The sequence below is a fragment of the Mercenaria mercenaria genome, chromosome 2 (genome assembly GCF_021730395.1).
Source record: "Mercenaria mercenaria strain notata chromosome 2, MADL_Memer_1, whole genome shotgun sequence".
Taxonomy (NCBI): domain Eukaryota; kingdom Metazoa; phylum Mollusca; class Bivalvia; order Venerida; family Veneridae; genus Mercenaria; species Mercenaria mercenaria.
The window spans coordinates 20,808,434-20,828,064 of record NC_069362.1 but is presented as its reverse complement, the minus strand read 5'-3'; the positions used below and the strand labels follow the sequence as shown (position 1 = coordinate 20,828,064).

The 19,631-nt window shown below is 36.5% G+C and overlaps 1 protein-coding gene across 1 annotated transcript in view; it reads right to left on the bottom strand.

Moving 5' to 3' along the window:
• LOC123563453 (protein C12orf4 homolog) overlaps window positions 1-19,631 on the bottom strand; it is a 78,787-nt gene that overhangs the window by 2,660 nt on the left and 56,496 nt on the right. Inside the window, exons 7-10 of the mRNA XM_053524738.1 lie at window positions 9,095-9,216; window positions 7,167-7,342; window positions 1,459-1,683; window positions 194-319 (exon numbers count right to left, since the gene is read on the bottom strand). Of these exons, the coding sequence (XP_053380713.1) occupies window positions 194-319; window positions 1,459-1,683; window positions 7,167-7,342; window positions 9,095-9,216 (649 nt within the window). The remainder of the gene's footprint in view (window positions 1-193; window positions 320-1,458; window positions 1,684-7,166; window positions 7,343-9,094; window positions 9,217-19,631) is intronic.

Here is a 19,631-nt window from a genome sequence, read left to right as displayed (position 1 = left end):
AGCTGATTATGCAACTTTGCTAAGATATTATGCTCATAAACTTTGTGACCAAGTTTGGTGAACCCTGGATAAGAACTGCTAAAGTTAGACAGCAGCGTACCTGTATACATGGGCGTATAAAAAAACCCCAAATGTTTTTATGTGAAATAGGCCTTTGAGATAAGGTGAAAAACAACAAATAGACATTTTATACCAGAGGAACTAGGAACTGTATAGTTAAAGACTCCACACCACCATATGTTGCCATCTCCATCATAAAACCTTTCGTACATTTAAACACCAGCTCTGCTCGCTTCATACACCATGGAATTGTCATCTCCTAATAACAGTATTTTATCAACTTAAAATCAGTCAGTGTAAATTTATGCTGTTAATGACAACATAAAGACAGTTAAAGATATAAAATCGACATATTAATTCCTTCACAAACACTTATTTTTATGCTGGTTACAATTTTGTACATTTAATTTGTAATTTAAATTCATAAATAATACAAATTCTTATCTCAAGAAGTACCATTAACTACGAAACAAACTTCTTGAAGCACACGAAATAATGTGATGTGTAAATTTTGTAACAAACCAATGGTCCTAAGGCCTCCATTGACAAAAAAATGAAGTGCAAAGTAATGTCTGTAGACATTACAATAAAGGTGCTTTTTTGCTCATAGATTTAACATTGTACAGTGGAACCTCCCTAATCCGAAAACCTTTCTAAACTGAACAAATTATTTGGTCCTATTTCTTCTTATTCATTCTCTATGCTACAAATAGCATAATTTTTTTGTTCTAAAATAGAAACCTTTCTAATCCTAAAACCCTTCTAATCAAAACTTTTTTTCTGGTCCAACATGTTCGGATTAGTGAGGTTCCACTGTACTTGGACCTAACCTAATTTTTAAAGGTCATAACTTAGTTCTATTCTAAATTCAAATTACCACAACAACCATAACTTTTATGCAGCATTCTGAATAATTTACTGTACATCTGCTATTTTGCCATCAGATTTTATCAAATTTTATGCATTGCAACACTCAAAATAATTGAAAACATGTCAAGATAAAAGAGTTCTGCAGAATTTCTGGTCTCTAAACACAGACATAACTGATCCAATCGGGGTAAAAGTACCATACACTACATGTAAAATTAATGGTCTTAAATCTGTGATCCAAGTAATAATGATGGCCATAAATTTGTTTCTCAAATTAGAATTTTAATTGAAGTATCTTTTGTTAAATGATGGTTACAATAATTGTAGAAAGGTAAAGATACAACAGAAATGACTAGACAAAATTTTTTTTCCCTAAACTAATCTAGTGAATGCAACCATGTGTTTCCTTCTTACATTTGCACAATAGAGCACAACTTTTCATTTAAGTTTCTTTCTCGATGCCTGAAAGATCATGGAAACTCTTTTGCAGAAATATTTTTATTGTGTTTATGCTACTAAGTTGGTTACCTCTAACATTTCATGTGTAAGCAGTAATGGTATGGTTAAGGTGGTGATGTCATATCTACAACAAAGTTTGATGATGTTCCGCAAAGAGAGGATTATAGGATGTCTAGATGTTATATCGCCTCTAACAGTGTCGTCTGTCACCAGGTGGAACACAGTGTGTACCTCTGATAGGTTGGAATGTTTTGTTATGTAAAAGTCACCAGTGAATAGTTTGGCACTTTTCTCCTGAAAATATATTAAAAATAGAGCACCGTCTAAATTTTTTTTGCTGAATGGCACAATACCTTAGGACTACTATGTCTTATCAGAAGTGTTACAAGGATACTTATAACCTTTCCACCAAAACTGAAATTAGAAATTTTAATTTGCAAAGTATAGGGCAATATCTGTTTAATAAAGTACTGATGCACAAGCTACGGTCATCAATCTATATGATGTGAGTGATGATGAGGAACAAATATCTAAAATTTCAAAGACAATGAGTAAATTCAAAGAAAAAGTGAAACAAGCTGGCCATGATGGTCCTGTATAGCATGCCTGAAATAATTCTAACCCCAGATAGCCTCGTACCTAATTTGATCAAGATTTCATTAAAGCAAACATTTTGACCATGTTTTTATGTAAACCAGGTAGACAATTAAATAATTTTTTCAATGATCTAACCTTGTTTTAGACCCAAGTGAACCAATTAAAATTTCATCCCATATTCAATACAACCATACTGACCAAAGTCTCATAAAGAACAGGTGAAAAATAGGGTTTCTTAAGCATTTACATGGTTTTTCCTATGATTTGGCCTTGTGACCTAGTCAACTTGCTGTATGATCCTAGAGATTTATATAAAGTTCCAATGAAAATACTTCATTAGATTAAAATATATTAATGGAAAACAATAATTTTGTCACATTTCCAAGGGCAAAAGCTTGATTTCAAATCCAAAAGTGGGAGTAATTTTAATCAAAATAAAAGATCTAACTTGACCTAATGTGTATAAATGCAATACGATCCCAGATTTATTTGAAGTTTGAATACATTTCAAACATATGTTTAAGGAATATTGAAGGAAATTGTATTTTCGGGACATTTTCCAATTTCAAAATGGGAAATCATTTTGCAAAAACAAAAGACAAACTTATTGGACCTGTTACATGAACGTAAAATCAATGGTCAAAATTGGGAAAGATTTTGTCAAAATAAAATCTACTGAAGTTGTGTAAACAAACAATTATCTCAAAATTTTGTAAAGAGTTCCAATCAAATGCATGAATAGGTTTCAGAAATATTGAAAGAAAATAATTTTCTCAAAAAAAGTCTAGAGTTACAGGATCTGGTATGTGAACTTGTCTTATGATCCTACAATCAACAAGCAAATTCGATGAATTGGTATCCCCCGCCGAAAGGGTTTGTGGTTAGGAATGGCAAAAAAATATGTCCGGCAAAAAGTTAAGGATGTTAATAAGAAGCAAATAATTTCAATAGTCAAAATCAATTTAACAGAAAACAAATGTTTAATTAAAGAGTACATAATAAATGTATGATACTTGATCCTGACTAAAGAATTTATTTTGAATGGGATATGCTTACTGTAATAAGCTTAGCTTTTAAAATTAAATGCAGTTATTGAAATGTGCGCTTGAAGTTTAACTGGAACATAATATTGTCTTTGAGTGGTTTGGCACCAGATGTTGCTGTTTAACATGTACATTTGAACTTAAAAGGACAGATGTCCTTAAGAGAACACAATCAAGTAAGATATCTTGAACATGGCTGAGGGCAAGGTTTGTGCAGTCACAACTTAACATGTTGAAGGTTTGAACATTTAAAAAAAAAAAAGGAATGGAAATATATATGTATATATATATACATATATGTATATATTTACTTTTTAAGGGGGTGGGGGTGCGGGGGAATGGGTGAGGAAACAAAATTTCACATGTTGATTATAAATATTGATGGAAAATTAAAAATGAAAATGAAATTTTAAAAAAAAATGGGTGAAGTGGGGGAGGGGTAGGGGGTGGGGGGCAGAGGATGCATGATCAGTGGTGGGTGGAGGTGGGGGAATGGTACAACTTGCATCATGTTGATAAATATTCATGGAAGGTTTGAAAAAAATCTAAAATAAGGAATGAAAAAAAAAAAAGTCTTTTTTTGGAGGGGGGGGGGGGGGGGGGGGGGGGGGGGGTGACCAAGGCAAGTGGGTTACCAGGTGTGGGTGAACAACTTCACATGTTTATAATTAATGTTCATAGAAAAGAATGAAAGAAATTTAATGAAATTCTGCCAAATGGTAAGTTTCTTATGTACAAATATGTGGATTTTTAGACAATTAAAGGGCAATAACTCTGAAGTTACAAAAGAAATCCCTACGAAATTGTGTGTGCACAACCACATTAAAGTGCTCAAAATTCTGTTTAAGTTTCATAGTTCAAGGTCGAATATATCAAAAGTTATGTTCCAGAAATTGCCATATCTATAGATCTATAGTACCCTATATAGTTAACACTAGAAAGTTCTAAGGGTCATAACTCTGGTGTTACTAGGGCAATCTGACTGAAACTTGATGGGCCCCATAACCTCACAGTAGTGAACATGAATATGAAGTTTGTTTGAAAAAAATCTAAAATAAGGAATGATTTTTTTGTGTGTGTGTTGGGGGGGGGGAGGGGGGTTGGGAGGGGGAGGGGTGTGATCAAGGTAAGGGGGTGACCAGGTGTGGGTACACAATTTCATATGTTTACAATAAATGTTCATGGAAAAGAATGAAAGAAATTTAATGAAATTCTACCAAATGGTAAATTTGTTCTGTGCAAATATGTGGATTTTTATAAAATTAAAGGGCAATAACTCTTAATTTACAAATAAATGCAAACGAAATTGTGTGTACACAACCACATTATGGTGATCTAAATTCTGTTTAAGTTTCATAGTTCAAGGTCAAATATATCAAAAACTAGAAAATGCTTTTGTAAAAAAGCGCATGTCTCCCCCAATGCAAAGTCTTATAGGCAAGAAGTTAATAGAGGTCAGGAGCGAAAGTCAAAGAGACACTGATGGTTGGCTGCAATAGGGATCATCTACTTGGCATGTCCAGTCATCCCGCTAAATTTCAGCACTCTTGGCCTAGTGGTTCTCAAGTCACTGTTCAGGCTCCTGTGACCTTGACCTTTGATCAAGTGACCTCAAAATAAGTAGGGGTCATCTACTCTGCAAGTCCAATCATCCTATTAAGTTTCAACATTGTAGGTCAAGTGGTTCTCAAGTTATTTCCAAAAAATGATTTTACATGAACAGGCCACTGTGACCTTGACTTTTAATAGACTGACCCCAAAATCAATAGGGGTCATCTACTCTGCATGTTCAATCATCCTATGAAGTTTCAACATTCTGGGTCAAGTGGTTCTCAAGTTATTGATCAGAACTGGTTGTCAATGTTTAGGCCTCTGTGACCTTGACCTTTAACGGAGTGACCCCAAAAACAATAGGGGTCATTTACTCTGCATGAACAATCATCCTATGAAGTTTCAACATTCTGGGTCGAGAGGTTCTCAAGTTATTGATTGGAAATGGTTTTCCATGTTCAGGCCCCTGTGGCCTTGACCTTTAACAGAGTCACCCTAAAATTGTTAGGGGTCATCTACTCTGCATGACCAATCATCCTATGAAGTTTCATCATTCTGGGTCAAGTGGTTCTCAAGTTACTGACCGGAAATGGTTTTCAATGTTCAGGCCCCTGTGACTTTGACCTTTCACAGAGTGACCCCAAAATCGTTAGGGGTCATCTATTCTGCATGAGCAATCATCCTATTAAGTTTCAACATTCAGGGTCAAGTGGTTCTCAAGTTACTGACCGGAAATGGTTTTCAATGTTCAGGCCCCTATGACCTTGACCTTTGATGGAGTGACTCCAAAATCGATAGGGGTCATCTACTTTGCATGTACAATCATCCTATGAAGTTTCAACATTCTGGGTCAAGTGGTTCTCTAGTTATTGATCGGAAATGGTTTTCCATGTTCAGGCCCCTGTGACCTTGACCTTTGATGGAGTGACCCCAAAATCAATAGGGGTCATCTACTCTTCATGATCAATCATCATATGAAGTTTCAACATTCTGGGTCAAGTGGTTCTCTAGTTATTGATCGGAAACGGTTTTCCATGTTCAGGCCCCTGTGACCTTGACCTTTGACGCAGTGACCCCAAAATCTATAGGGGTCATCTTCTCTTCATGACCAATCATTCTATGAAGTTTCAACATTCTGGGTCAAGTGGTTCTCTAGTTATTGATCGGAAATGGTTTTCAATGTTCAGGCCCCTGTGACCTTGACCTTTGACGGAGTGACCCCAAAAACAATATGGGTCATCAACTACAGCAGCCCTACAACCCTATGAAGTTTGAAGGTTCTAGGTCAAATGGTTCTCCAGTTATTGCTCGGAAATGAAGTGTGACAGACGGACGGACGGACAGGGCAAAAACAATATGTCTCCTGGGGGAGACATAATTATGATGCAGAAATTGTCATATTTATAGTACCCTATATAGTTAACAGTGGAAACTTCTAAGGGCCATAACTCTGGTGTTACTAGGGCAATCTGACTGAAACTTGACGGGCCACAAGAACTCATAGTGGTGTACATGTATATGGAGTTTTATATAAACTCCCAACCATTTCCTAGATATGGCTCCGGACGGAGGGACGGACGGAAGGACGGCTGGAAGGACGGACGGAAAGACGGACGGACGTCCTACATATGGATACTTATGTGGCTACTCTTTTGTTCTCTCTATTGTTTCCACTCTTTTAGCCTCATAAGAGAAAAATAGCCACATAAAAGCCTTACGGAATGAATGAAAGAAAAAGTACAGTTACCTATTGTTCCTATAGCCACCTAAGTATGCAAATGTGAGCTCGGAAGGACGGACGGACGGACACCAAAACTATATCCCTCCGACTGTCGTCGGGGGATAATTATAAGTTTCAACATAATATCTGTATGTGTTGTAGAGATGGGATGGGACTGGACAAAGTGATTCCTATATAGACTAACAAACAAAACTTTGGTGGAGTTATAATATTACTTTGGAAAACTCCTGTACTGTGTACAATCCTCTACAACGTAACACTTACCATGCTTCTGAAGGCAACAATGGTGAATATAATTAACCTGGATACAAACATAATATCTTTATCAGTGCAAAGATGTCTCAGACTGTGAGCCAGAAAACTGACAAGGGCAGACCTGGGGGCTGACAGATGGTCTAATATTTCAGATTTAGAGAGGTAAGATTAGATTTTACTATTCAACTATTCTTATGAGACATATAAATCCTAATTTTTTGCAGACAGAAAGGCAAAGTCAATATGACTTTTGTCCTGAAGAATAATAAGTTACGTATAAATAATACATTTCCTTAGAATACTTTCCTATGATGCTAGTTTTATGAAAATCTTCCCAGTCGTTCAGAAATTTGTAGCAGATACAAAGTTAAGCTGTCTGGCCTTTGACCTCCAGGTGTAACCTTGACCTTGAATGTAATAACTTTGATTGTGTGCTCTGCATCTTGCCTAAATGAGGTAAATGATGCTAGCAGTTAAGAACGTATGGAGCAGATACAACTGCCAAAACAGACAGATAAGCATGACTCCATAATCTATATCTGTGGATATAGGAAGGAGTATAAATATATTTATCAACCTAGATCCTATACCTGGTTATCACCGCTAGAGCTACTACCGCTGCTCTTTAAGCTCACTTTATCACCGTCCTCCACTGATTTTTTTCTGGTCTCCCCAGCATGTTTAAGTTCCTCTTCAATTTTTGTGAACTGCTTCTCCAAGTTTGGGAAATGGAAATCAGTAGATCTTTCACACACCTTAGCAAACTCTGAAATGCAGGTATACACTACAGTTAGTTCACTTTAAATCTATGCATTGAGCATGGATTGTAGACAGCATACTCATGACTTGCATTAACTACTCGTGAAAACTGCTTCTTAATCTGTGCCTTGGTCTTGGATTGTTGCGACAGGGGTTAAATTATGCTCTCCACACATTAAAACACAAGACATTTGGATCAGGACTAAAGGTTGTACCCTTTCACCATTGTGCCTCCCTGTTTTTACTGTAAAACAGCACTGACGAGACGCATGCTGTGAAATGTATCACAATATTGAAATTTTCAACCAGACTGCAATATCACTAAAACATCAAAACTCATAAATCAACAATATCTTAGCAGATTTTACTATAAAGCACGGTATAAAAGTAAGACAAGTGTCTTCTATTTCACATCAACTTTTTATAGTTAGACTAACAGGGAGGAATTTTCTGCTCATTTTGCAGACTGCACATGTCATTTTATAGTATACTGCATACAACACAATGACTCATTCTGTGTTGTGAAGCTGGAGGCTACTAACTCGGCTACTAACTCCCAATCATTTTTATTTCTTGCAATTAACAATGCAAATTCATAATCTCAATTTTATCATCAAATAAGTCTGAATATTTGTCACATGAAATAATAAAGAGTGCAGTGAAGAAGCGCAATTTGTGTATGGTCAATGCCAGGATGGTATATAAGTTTGATGAAGATCCATCAAGCAGTTCAGGAGAAAAAGCTGTGGAACAAACAGAAGATGCCAAATGATCTCATAAGCTCACCCTGGTCCTTTGATCACATGACAACTGACACAGTGGCCATGGACATATCAAAATGATTTTTAAAAAACTGGATATTATCTTAAGCTGTTCAGTGGTATTCTAATATCCTAACTTGAAATAAAGGTACTATACCATCACTATTAAGCTACAAAACTTGTGAGAAGATCCTTTGAAAGCATAGAATGCAACCAAGCAACATTGTAGCAAACTTGATTGGACTGAGTCTGTTCTTGAGAGGTATATAATGAAATGTGCAACAACCCTCACGACCCCTAGCATTGGCTTAAGCAAAAATTCTATAACAGTACAAATGAATGTACACCATGATTCCAAAGAAGCAGAAAATATAACAACACTGAGTCCAAGTATGGGGAAACTTTTTTCAACCAACACATGGCACTTAAAAAACTACTTTTGTGATAGTTAATAAAATCTATTATAGTGTGTGCAACGACCGTCACACCCCCTACCACCAGCACCATTAAAACACGGCAATATTAATGTAAAATCACATATCTATTTGAAGCAATACAGAGGTACCTGGAATGTGCTACCATACTTGATCTATTTCTTAATATAAAAGATATTTCAGAATCATGTAACTGAATGTTGTTACACTTAACTGGAACATTCAAAACCCTTTGCCATGCTTTAATATCATTAAAACATGGTCAAGTTAAAAATCACGTCAGCTTAATATTTAGTGTCATACATGCACAAACAAAGTGTTAATTTTTACATAACTGACGCATAAGAATCAAAATAACATACAGCAGACCCATATTATAATATATTTAAACATGACAAAGAGGTTATACCCAGTGTAGTATAATACAGTCTGGCAACACCCACATTATTCTCTGTCGTGTTTAAATATATTTAAACATGGTTCTGCTGTATATTGTTAAATAAGTTGATAAGCTACACAAAACATCAGTAATCTACATTTAAATAACACAATCTCATTAATTACCTTTCTTAAGTCCGGTATAAGAGTTGAGTCTGTTATCCACCAACATTATCATTCCACACAAAGTGTTAGAGTATAATGACATAGCTGTCTGTAGACGTTGTGGTTGTGCTACCATTACGCCTCTGTAAACAAAAACATCATACTGTACAAAAACCTGTAGACAAATACCACTCTACTTGCAAGTTTAAATAAACATGCAGAAGGTAAGTGCACAGTGGGTCCATTTACTTACGTCTGATCAGAAGATCAACAGAGTAAAATGTAAAGAAGCAATCTAATACGAGCAAAATTTGTGAGTAAGACATTTTCAGGCATCCGATGGTACAGACTGAACCAGGCATGACCATGTTGCAGAGACCTGAGGGCTAAAAATGTTTATCTTCTTAGATTCTGAATTCCTGTGTTACATAGCTCCAAGAAACTCTATACTATACCATGTTGAGAAAATGAAAAACCATATAAAATTACACTAAAATAGGATTGGTGAAATTCAACTTTTGATAGTATACCACTCTAAAAAGCAGGATATTACATGACAATTTAGATTCTTAAACATTGTTTTTTCAAATTTAAGTACAATGACATTTTCTGCTGATATGTGCAGCTGATACATAAGTGCTCTAGCTATCAATTTTACAGTGTTAAAGTACACATTTTTCTTAGCTGAAATAAGTACTACAGTTTTTCTACTAACTAGTAACACAATTGTTTTTTGAGACCATATATCATGTAACTGAAATAAAGTAATACACAAACATTGAGTTATGCACTATAAGGTCGAATATACAGCATAGTAGTAAAGACTCAGATTCATGAATGTCGTAATGAATTTTCATTTGTACCTCAATATATTGCATAGTAACAGAGCCTGCACATTTACATGCAATAGTGTAACAGGAACATCAGCACATTACATGCAACAGTGTAACAGGACATCAGCACATTTACATTGCAACTAGTACACAGGAGCACAGCACATATACATGCAATAGTGTAACAGGAGACATCAGCACATTTACATGCAAACAGTTTAACAGGACACTGCACATTACATGCAATAGTGTAACAGGAGCATCAGCACATTTACATGCAACAGTTACAACAGGAAGCATCAGCACATTACATGCAACAGTGTAACAGGAACATCAGCACATTTACATGCAACAGTACAACAGGAGCACATGCACATATACATGCAATAGTGTAACAGGAACATCAGCACATTTACATGCAACAGTACAACAGGAGCACATGCACATATACATGCAATAGTGTAACAGGAACATCAGCACATTTACATGCAACAGTACAACAGGAGCACATGCACATATACATGCAATAGTGTAACAGGAAGCACATCAGCACATATTTAGCATGCAATCAGTTGGATTAACAGGAAGCACAGCACCATTTACATGCAATAGTGTAACAGGAGCACAGCACATTTACATGCAACAGTAACAGGAGCACATGCACATATACATGCAATAGTGTAACAGGAGCATCAGCACATTTACATGCAACAGTGTAACAGGAGCATCAGCACATTTACATGCAATAGTGTAACAGGAGCATCAGCACATTTACATGCAACAGTGTAACAGGAGCACATGCACATTTACATGCAATAGTGTAACAGGAGCATCAGCACATTTACATGCAACAGTGTAACAGGAGCATCAGCACATTTGCATGCAACAGTGTAACAGGAGCACATGCACATATACATGCAACAGTGTAACAGGAGCACATGCACATTTACATGCAATAGTGTAACAGGAGCATCAGCACATTTACATGCAACAGTGTAACAGGAGCACATGCACATATACATGCAACAGTGTAACAGGAGCATCAGCACATTTACATGCAATAGTGTAACAGGAGCATCAGCACATTTACATGCAACAGTGTAACAGGAGCACATGCACATATACATGCAACAGTGTAACAGGAGCATCAGCACATTACATGCAAAGTGTAACAGGACATCAGCACATTTACATGCAACAGTGTAACGGAGCACATGCACATTCATGCAACAGTGTAACAGAGCATCAGCACATTTACATGCAACATGTAACAGGAGCACAATCGCACATTTACATGCAACAGTGTAACAGGAGCACATGCACATTTACATGCAATAGTGTAACAGGAGCATCAGCACATTTACATGCAATAGTGTAACAGGAGCATCAGCACATTTACATGCAACAGTGTAACAGGAGCACATGCACATATACATGCAACAGTGTAACAGGAGCATCAGCAAATTCACATGCAATAGTGTAACAGGAGCATCAGCACATTTACATGCAACAGTGTAACAGGAGCACATGCACATATACATGCAACAGTGTAACAGGAGCATCAGCAAATTCACATGCAATAGTGTAACAGGAACATCAGCACATTTACATGCAACAGTGTAACAGGAGCACATATACATGCAACAGTGTAACAGGAGCATCAGCAAATTCACATGCAATAGTGTAACAGGAGCATCAGCACATTTGCATGCAACAGTGTAACAGGAGCACATGCACATTTACATGCAACAGTGTAACAGGAGCACATGCACATATACATGCAATAGTGTAACAGGAGCATCAGCAAATTCACATGCAATAGTGTAACAGGAGCATCAGCACATTTGCATGCAACAGTGTAACAGGAGCACATGCACATATACATGCAACAGTGTAACAGGAGCATCAGCACATTTACATGCAACATAGTAACAGAAGCACCTGCACATATACATGCAATAGTATAACAGGAGCACCTGCACATATAGGTCACAATAAGGTAAATAGTTTTCCCTATAGATTCTATATAAAACTGACATTTTTTTAAAGAGGTACCAAACATAGCTAGACCCATTTCTGAGAACAAATCCTTACCTCATTTTAAAGAGTTATGATAAAACTGATATAAAATGAAGAGAAAAGTAGGGGTCATGTATCTTCTAAGAGAGATTTCTCTGGTCACATTTGCTTACTGTAAACTGACATCAAAATCACACTGCTGTGACCTGGAAGTACTACTCATACTAAAACTGAGCTTGACTTCACCAAATACAACCTACTCTCCCACTTTTCCTACCATAATGTCAAAAATACATCCACAATGAAATTTAAACAGAAACTAGCTTCAATTTAGACCTCTGTTGCCATGCCAAGTGAAAAATTAGTGTTCAAATACCTGGCAGCCATTATGCAACAAGACCAGATGGCTCCCACGCTGGTTCCTTTAGTTTAGTTAGGCCTATACATGCAACAGTGTAACAGGAGCACCCTTACATTCACATTCAACAGTGTAACAGGAGCACCTTTACATATACATGCAACAGTATAACAGAAGCACCTGCACATGCAATAGTATAAAAAGAGCACCTTTACATATACATGCAATGGTATAACAGGAGCACCTTTACATATACATGCAACAGTATAACAGAAGCACCTTTACATATACATGCAACAGTATAACAGGAGCACCTTTACATATACATGCAACAGTGTAACAGGAGCACCTTTACATATACATGCAACAGTATAACAGGAGCACCTGCACATGCAATAGTATAAAAAGAGCACCTGCACATATACATGCAACGGTATAACAGGAGCACCTTTATATATACATGCAACAGTATAACAGAAGCACCTTTACATATACATGCAACAGTGTAACAGGAGCACCTTTACATATACATGCAACAGTATAACAGGAGCACCCTTACATACACATGCAACAGTATAACAGGAGCACCTTTACATATACATGCAACAGTATAACAGGAGCACCTTTACATATACATGCAACAGTGTAACAGGAGCACCCTTACATATACATCAAGTATAACAAAGCACTATAACAGGACACCTTACTTACATGCAACAGTGTAACAGAGACCTTACATATACATGCAACAGTGTAACAGGAGCACCCTTACATATACATGCAACAGTATAACAGAGCACCCTTACATATACAGCAACAGTATAACAGGAGCACCCTTACATATACATGCAACAGTGTAACAGGAGCACCTTTACATATACATGCAACAGTACAATAGGAGCGCCTGCACATATACATATAAATGCAATAGTATAACAAGAGCACCTGTACACATATATATGCAACACCATAACAGAAGCACCTGCACATACACATAAAAAAAATGTAACAAGAAAAGTCTGCAGTATGTCAATAATTCCAGCCACTGTATTTTATAGTGGTATGGGGTTAAATCAGAAATGAAAGTTGCTGAAATCATGGTTTTTCACATCCAGTCATTACCACCTATTGATTCTACAGTCTATCCCTAGAAAATTTAAGTATAATAATTATTCAGGATAGGGAAGTGGTTTTTGCAGTCTAGCTACGTAATGTTTTATTGTATTCCCTTGGTAGTTTTCAAGATTTCTATAGACGAAAGTTAAGTACAAAAAAAGTAGATCATTGAAAAATTATTCAAGGTAAAGTTATGTTTCTTTTGCTACTGTCATCTATCAGTAAACACAATTTCATTATATTCCCTTCTGCAATTTTAAGTTTGGACAAAAAATGTGATGGTCAAAGGTACAGATGGACTACATTACTATATTCCTCTCCTGTTTCACCAAGAGGGATAATAAATAAGATTATAGATTATTTACCAGCTTGCATTGTTGACTCAATAGTGACAGACTACAGAGCTTGATCTCAACATGTGGCAAATGTTCTTATAATTATCAAATAAAGGAATGGGTTGTGATTGTGATACAAAAATAGCCTGAAAGTAACTCTAACAAGAGCTGCCTGTTGACAGCATGATCTACTATTCAAAGAAATGATGGAAGTATGAGGTCAAAACAGACAAAAGGAGGAAAGTAGATAAGACAAACAATGTACCTGTATTTGTGGAATTTGATAAGTCTTGCACTATATGGCAATGTATGACCATGATGGTAAACTAGTGTTCAAAGATTCAAAGCCATATATCAAACAGTTTAGACAAAATATGGAATGGTATGCAGAACTTAACCAATTTCTATGTTAAAAGAGGGCCATAACTGAGCTAAAGTCCTTTGTCCTATTAGACCATGATGGCAAACAAGTGGTCAAAGTTTCAAAGCCATATGACAAACTGGACTGGTATGAAAAATTTAACTGATTTCCAAGTCCAAAAAGGGCCATAATTCAGCCAAAATAGTTGTCAAAGTTATGTACTTTTACCTATAGATGGAGATCATGACAATAAACAAGTGTTAAAAGTTTCAAAGCCACATGTCAAATAGTTTTGACAAAACATTGACTTGTACGAAAATTGAACCAATTTCCAAGTCCAAAAAGGGCCAGTTATGTACTCTTGCCTACAGAAGGAAATCATGACGATAAGCAAGTGTTCAGTGTTTCAAAGCCACGTGTCAAATAGTTTTGATAAAACATGGACTTGTACGAAATCTGAACCCATTTCCAAGTCCAAAAAGGGCCATAATTTAGCCAAAATACTTGACAGAGTTATGTACTCTTGCTTACAGGTAAAGACTGTTGTACGAAATCTGAACCAATTTCCAAGTCCAAAAAGAGCTGTCCATAAGACAGCATGCTAAACTTTTCTCAGTGCTTGACTCTAAATTAGAGTTTGATTTAAGTCCCAGGGCGAAGTACTAACAACTAACACGTGTTTGATTTAAGTCCCAGGGTGAAGTACTAACAACTAACATGTTTCTGATTTAAGTCCCAGGGCAAAGTACTAACAACTAACGTGAGTTTGATATAAGTCCTAGGGCAAAGTACTTACAACTAACATGTGTTTGATTTAAGTCCCAGGGCAAAGTACTTACAACTAACATGTATTTGATTTAAGTCCAAGGGCAAAAGGGACAATGTATTAACAACTAACATGTGTTTGATTTTAGTCCCTGGGCAAAGTACTAACAACTAAAATGTATTTGATTTAAGTCACAGGGCGAAGTACTAACAACTAACATGAGTTTGATTTTAGTCCCAGGGCAAAGTACTTACAACTAACATGTATTTGATTTAAGTCCAAGGGCAAAAGGGACAATGTATTAACAACTAACATGTGTTTGATTTTAGTCCCTGGGCAAAGTACTAACAACTAACATGTATTTGATTTAAGTCACAGGGCGAAGTACTAACAACTAACATGTGTTTGATTTTAGTCCCAGGGCAAAGTACTAACAAGTAACATGAGTTTGTTTTAAATCCTAGGGCAAAGTACTAACAACTAACATGTGTTTGATTTAAGTCCCAGGGCAAAGTACTTACAAGTAACATGAGTTTGTTTTAAATCCTAGGGCAAAGTACTAACAACTAACATGTGTTTGATTTAAGTCCCAGGGCAAAGTACTAACAACTAACATGAGTTTGTTTTAAATCCTAGGGCAAAGTACTAACAACTAACATGTGTTTGATTTAAGTCCAGGCAAAGTACTAACAAGTAACATGAGTTTGTTTTAAATCCTAGGCAAAGTACTAACAAGTAACATGTTTATTTTGTGAAGTATTAACAACTACAGTTGGCCCGTGAAGTACTAACAACTAACATGTGTTTGATTTAAGTCCCAAGGTGAAGTACTAACAACTAACATGTGTTTGATTTTAAGTCCAGGGTGAAGTACTAACAACTAACATGTATTTGATTTAAGTCCCAGGGTGAAGTACTAACAACTAACATGTGTTTGATTTAAGTCCCAGGGTGAAGTACTAACAACTAACATGTATTTGATTTAAGTCCCAGGGTGAAGTACTAACAACTAACATGTGTTTGATTTAAGTCCCAGGGCGAAGTACTAACAACTAACATGTGTTTGATTTAAGTCCCAGGGCAAAGTACTAACAACTAACATGTGTTTGATTTTAGTCCCAGGGCAAAGTACTAACAACTAACATGGTTTTGATTTTAAGTCCTAGGGCAAAGTACTAACAATAACATGAAGTGTTGATATAAGCTAGGGCACAAGTACTAACAACTAACGGTTATTAAGTTCACAGGGTGAAGTACAACATACTACATGAGTTCATGATTTAGGCAAAAGTGGCAAGTCAGTCACAAAAACATAATCTTATTTTGCTATTTAAGTTAGGGTATACTCAAAACATGTATAGATTCTATAAGTCAAGGGCCATAATATGCTCATGGCAAGTTACTAAACAAAATCTATTTGGCTGATTTGAAATGTGCTTTTACTCTGTTAGGCATAAGACTTACAAATATGAGCCAAAGTGTGCAAGTCAATCTGAAAAGCTCATGCAAGGTTACAAATTACATCAAATACTTTTGAGCTAAGCATAAAGGTGAAAATGTGCATTTTTTACTATTTCAGGGCCGATAACTTAAAATAGGGGGGAGCCAGACGAAAGATAGAGGTGCCAAGTCATATCATGATAAAGACTCATGTAAGTTTTCATCAATTTCTATCAAATACTTTTTGAGCTAGACGCATCACAAGGTGAAAATGTGCATTTTTTACTATTTCGGGGCCTAACTCTGGAAATAAGGGGAGCCAGTAGAAAATAGGAGGTCACAAGTTCATATCATGATTAAAGACTCAAGCAAAGTCTCATCAATTTATATGAAATACTTTTTGAGCTAGGCATGTCACAAGGTGAAAATGTGCATTTTTTACTATTTCTGGGGCCATAACTCTGGAAATAGGGGGTTAAGCCAGTTGAGAAATAGGAGGTTCACAAGTTCATATCATGATTAAAACTCATGCAAGGTTTCATCAATTTATATCAAACACTTTTTGAGCTAGCCGTGTCACAAGGTGAAAATGTGTGTTTTTGACTATTTCAGGGGCCATAACTCTTGAAAAAAGGGGCAAACCAGATGAACAATAGGAGGTGTGCAAGTTCATATCATGATAAAGACTCAAGCAAAGTCTCATCGATTTTCATGAAATACTTTTTGAGCTAGGCATGTCACAAGGTGAAAATGTGCATTTTTTACTATTTCAGGGGCCATAACTCTGGAAATAGGGGGTTAAGCCAGTTGAAAAATAGGAGGTTCACAAGTTCATATCATGATTAAAACTCATGCAAGGTTTCATCAATTTATATCAAACACTTTTTGAGCTAGCCGTGTCACAAGGTGAAAATGTGTGTTTTTGACTATTTCAGGGGCCATAACTCTTGAAATAAGGGGCAAAGCCAGATGAACAATTGGAGGTGTGCAAGTTCATGTCATGATAAAGACTCAAGCAAGGTTTCATCAATTTATATCAAATACTTTTGAGCTAGGCGCGTCACAAGTTGAAAATGTGTGTTTTTTTTTACTATTTCAGGGGCTATAACTCTTGAAATAAGGGGCGAAGCCTGGCGAAAAAAGGAGGTGCGCAAGGTCATGTCATGATAAAGACTCATGCAAAGTTTCATCAATTTATATCAAATACTTTTTGAGCTAGGTGTGTCACGAACTTTGGACAGACGGACAAATGGAGAAGACCAAATCTATTGCCCCCACCACTCACAACAACTAACGTGTTTGGTTTAAGTCCCAGGGCAAAGTACTAACAACTAACATGTGTTTTATTCAAGTCCCACGGCGAAGTACTAACAACTAACATGTGTTTTATTCAAGTCCCATGGCGAAGTACTAACAACTAACATGTGTTTTATTCAAGTCCCACGGCGAAGTACTAACAACTAACATGTGTTTTATTCAAGTCCCATGGCGAAGTACTAACAACTAACATGTGTTTGATTCAAGTCCCACAGCGAAGTACTAACAACTAACATGTGTTTTATTCAAGTCCCACGGCGAAGTACTAACAACTAACATGTGTTTTATTCCAGTCCAACGGCGAAGTACTAACAACTAACATGTGTTTTTATTTGAGTCCCACGGCAAAGTACTAAAAACTAACATGTGTTTTTATTCGAGTCCCATGGCAAAGTACTAACAACTAACATGTGTTTAATTTAAGTCCTAGGGCACAGTGAAGTACTAACAACTAACATGTGTTTTATTCAAGTCCCACGGCGAAGTACTAACAACTAACATGTGTTTTATTCAAGTCCCATGGCGAAGTACTAACAACTAACATGTGTTTGATTTAAGTTCTAGGGTGAAGTACTAACAACAAACATGTGTTTTATTCAAGTCCCACGGCGAAGTACTAACAACTAACATGTGTTTTATTCAAGTCCAACGGCGAAGTACTAACAACTAACATGTGTTTTATTCAAGTCCCATGGCGAAGTACTAACAACTAACATGTGTTTGATTCAAGTCCCACGGCGAAGTACTAACAACTAACATGTGTTTTATTCAAGTCCCACGGCGAAGTACTAACAACTATCATGTGTTTTATTCCATTCCAACGGCGAAGTACTAACAACTAAAATGTGTTTTTATTCCAGTCCCATGGCAAAGTACTTAAAACTAACATGTGTTTTTATTCGAGTCCCATGGCGAAGTACTAACAACTAACATGTGTTTAATTTAAGTCCTAGGGCACGGTGAAGTACTAACAACTAACATGTGTTTTATTCAAGTCCCACGGCGAAGTACTAACAACTAACATGTGTTTTATTCAAGTCCCATGGCGAAGTACTAACAACTAACATGTGTTTGATTTAAGTCCTAGGGTGAAGTACTAACAACTAACATGTGTTTTATTCAAGTCCCAGGGCGAAGTACTAACAACTAACATGTGTTTTATTCAAGTCCAACGGCGAAGTACTAACAACTAACATGTGTTTTTATTCGAGTCCCATGGCAAAGTACTTAAAACTAACATGTGTTTTTATTCGAGTCCCATGGCGAAGTACTAACAACTAACATGTGTTTAATTTAAGTCCTAGGGCACGGTGAAGTACTAACAACTAACATGTGTTTTATTCAAGTCCCACGGCGAAGTACTAACAACTAACATGTGTTTTATTCAAGTCCCATGGCGAAGTACTAACAACAAACATGTGTTTAATTTAAGTCCTAGGGCACGGTGAAGTACTAACAACTAACATGTGTTTTATTCAAGTCCCACGGCGAAGTACTAACAACTAACATGTGTTTTATTCAAGTCCCATGGCGAAGTACTAACAACTAATATGTGTTTGATTTAAGTTCTAGGGTGAAGTACTAACAACTAACATGTGTTTTATTCAAGTCCCACGGCGAAGTACTAACAACTAACATGTGTTTTATTCAAGTCCCACGGCGAAGTACTAACAACTAACATGTGTTTTATTCAAGTCCCATGGTGAAGTACTAACAACTAACATGTGTTTGATTTAAGTTCTAGGGTGAAGTACTAACAACTAACATGTGTTTTATTCAAGTCCCACGGCGAAGTACTAACAACTAACATGTGTTTTATTCAAGTCCCACGGCGAATTACTAACAACTAACATGTGTTTTATTCAAGTCCCACAGCGAAGTACTAACAACTAACATGTGTTTTTATTCGAGTCCCACGGCGAAGTACTAAAAACTAACATGTGTTTTTATTCGAGTCCCATGGCGAAGTACTAACAACTAACATGTGTTTTTATTCGAGTCCCATGGCGAAGT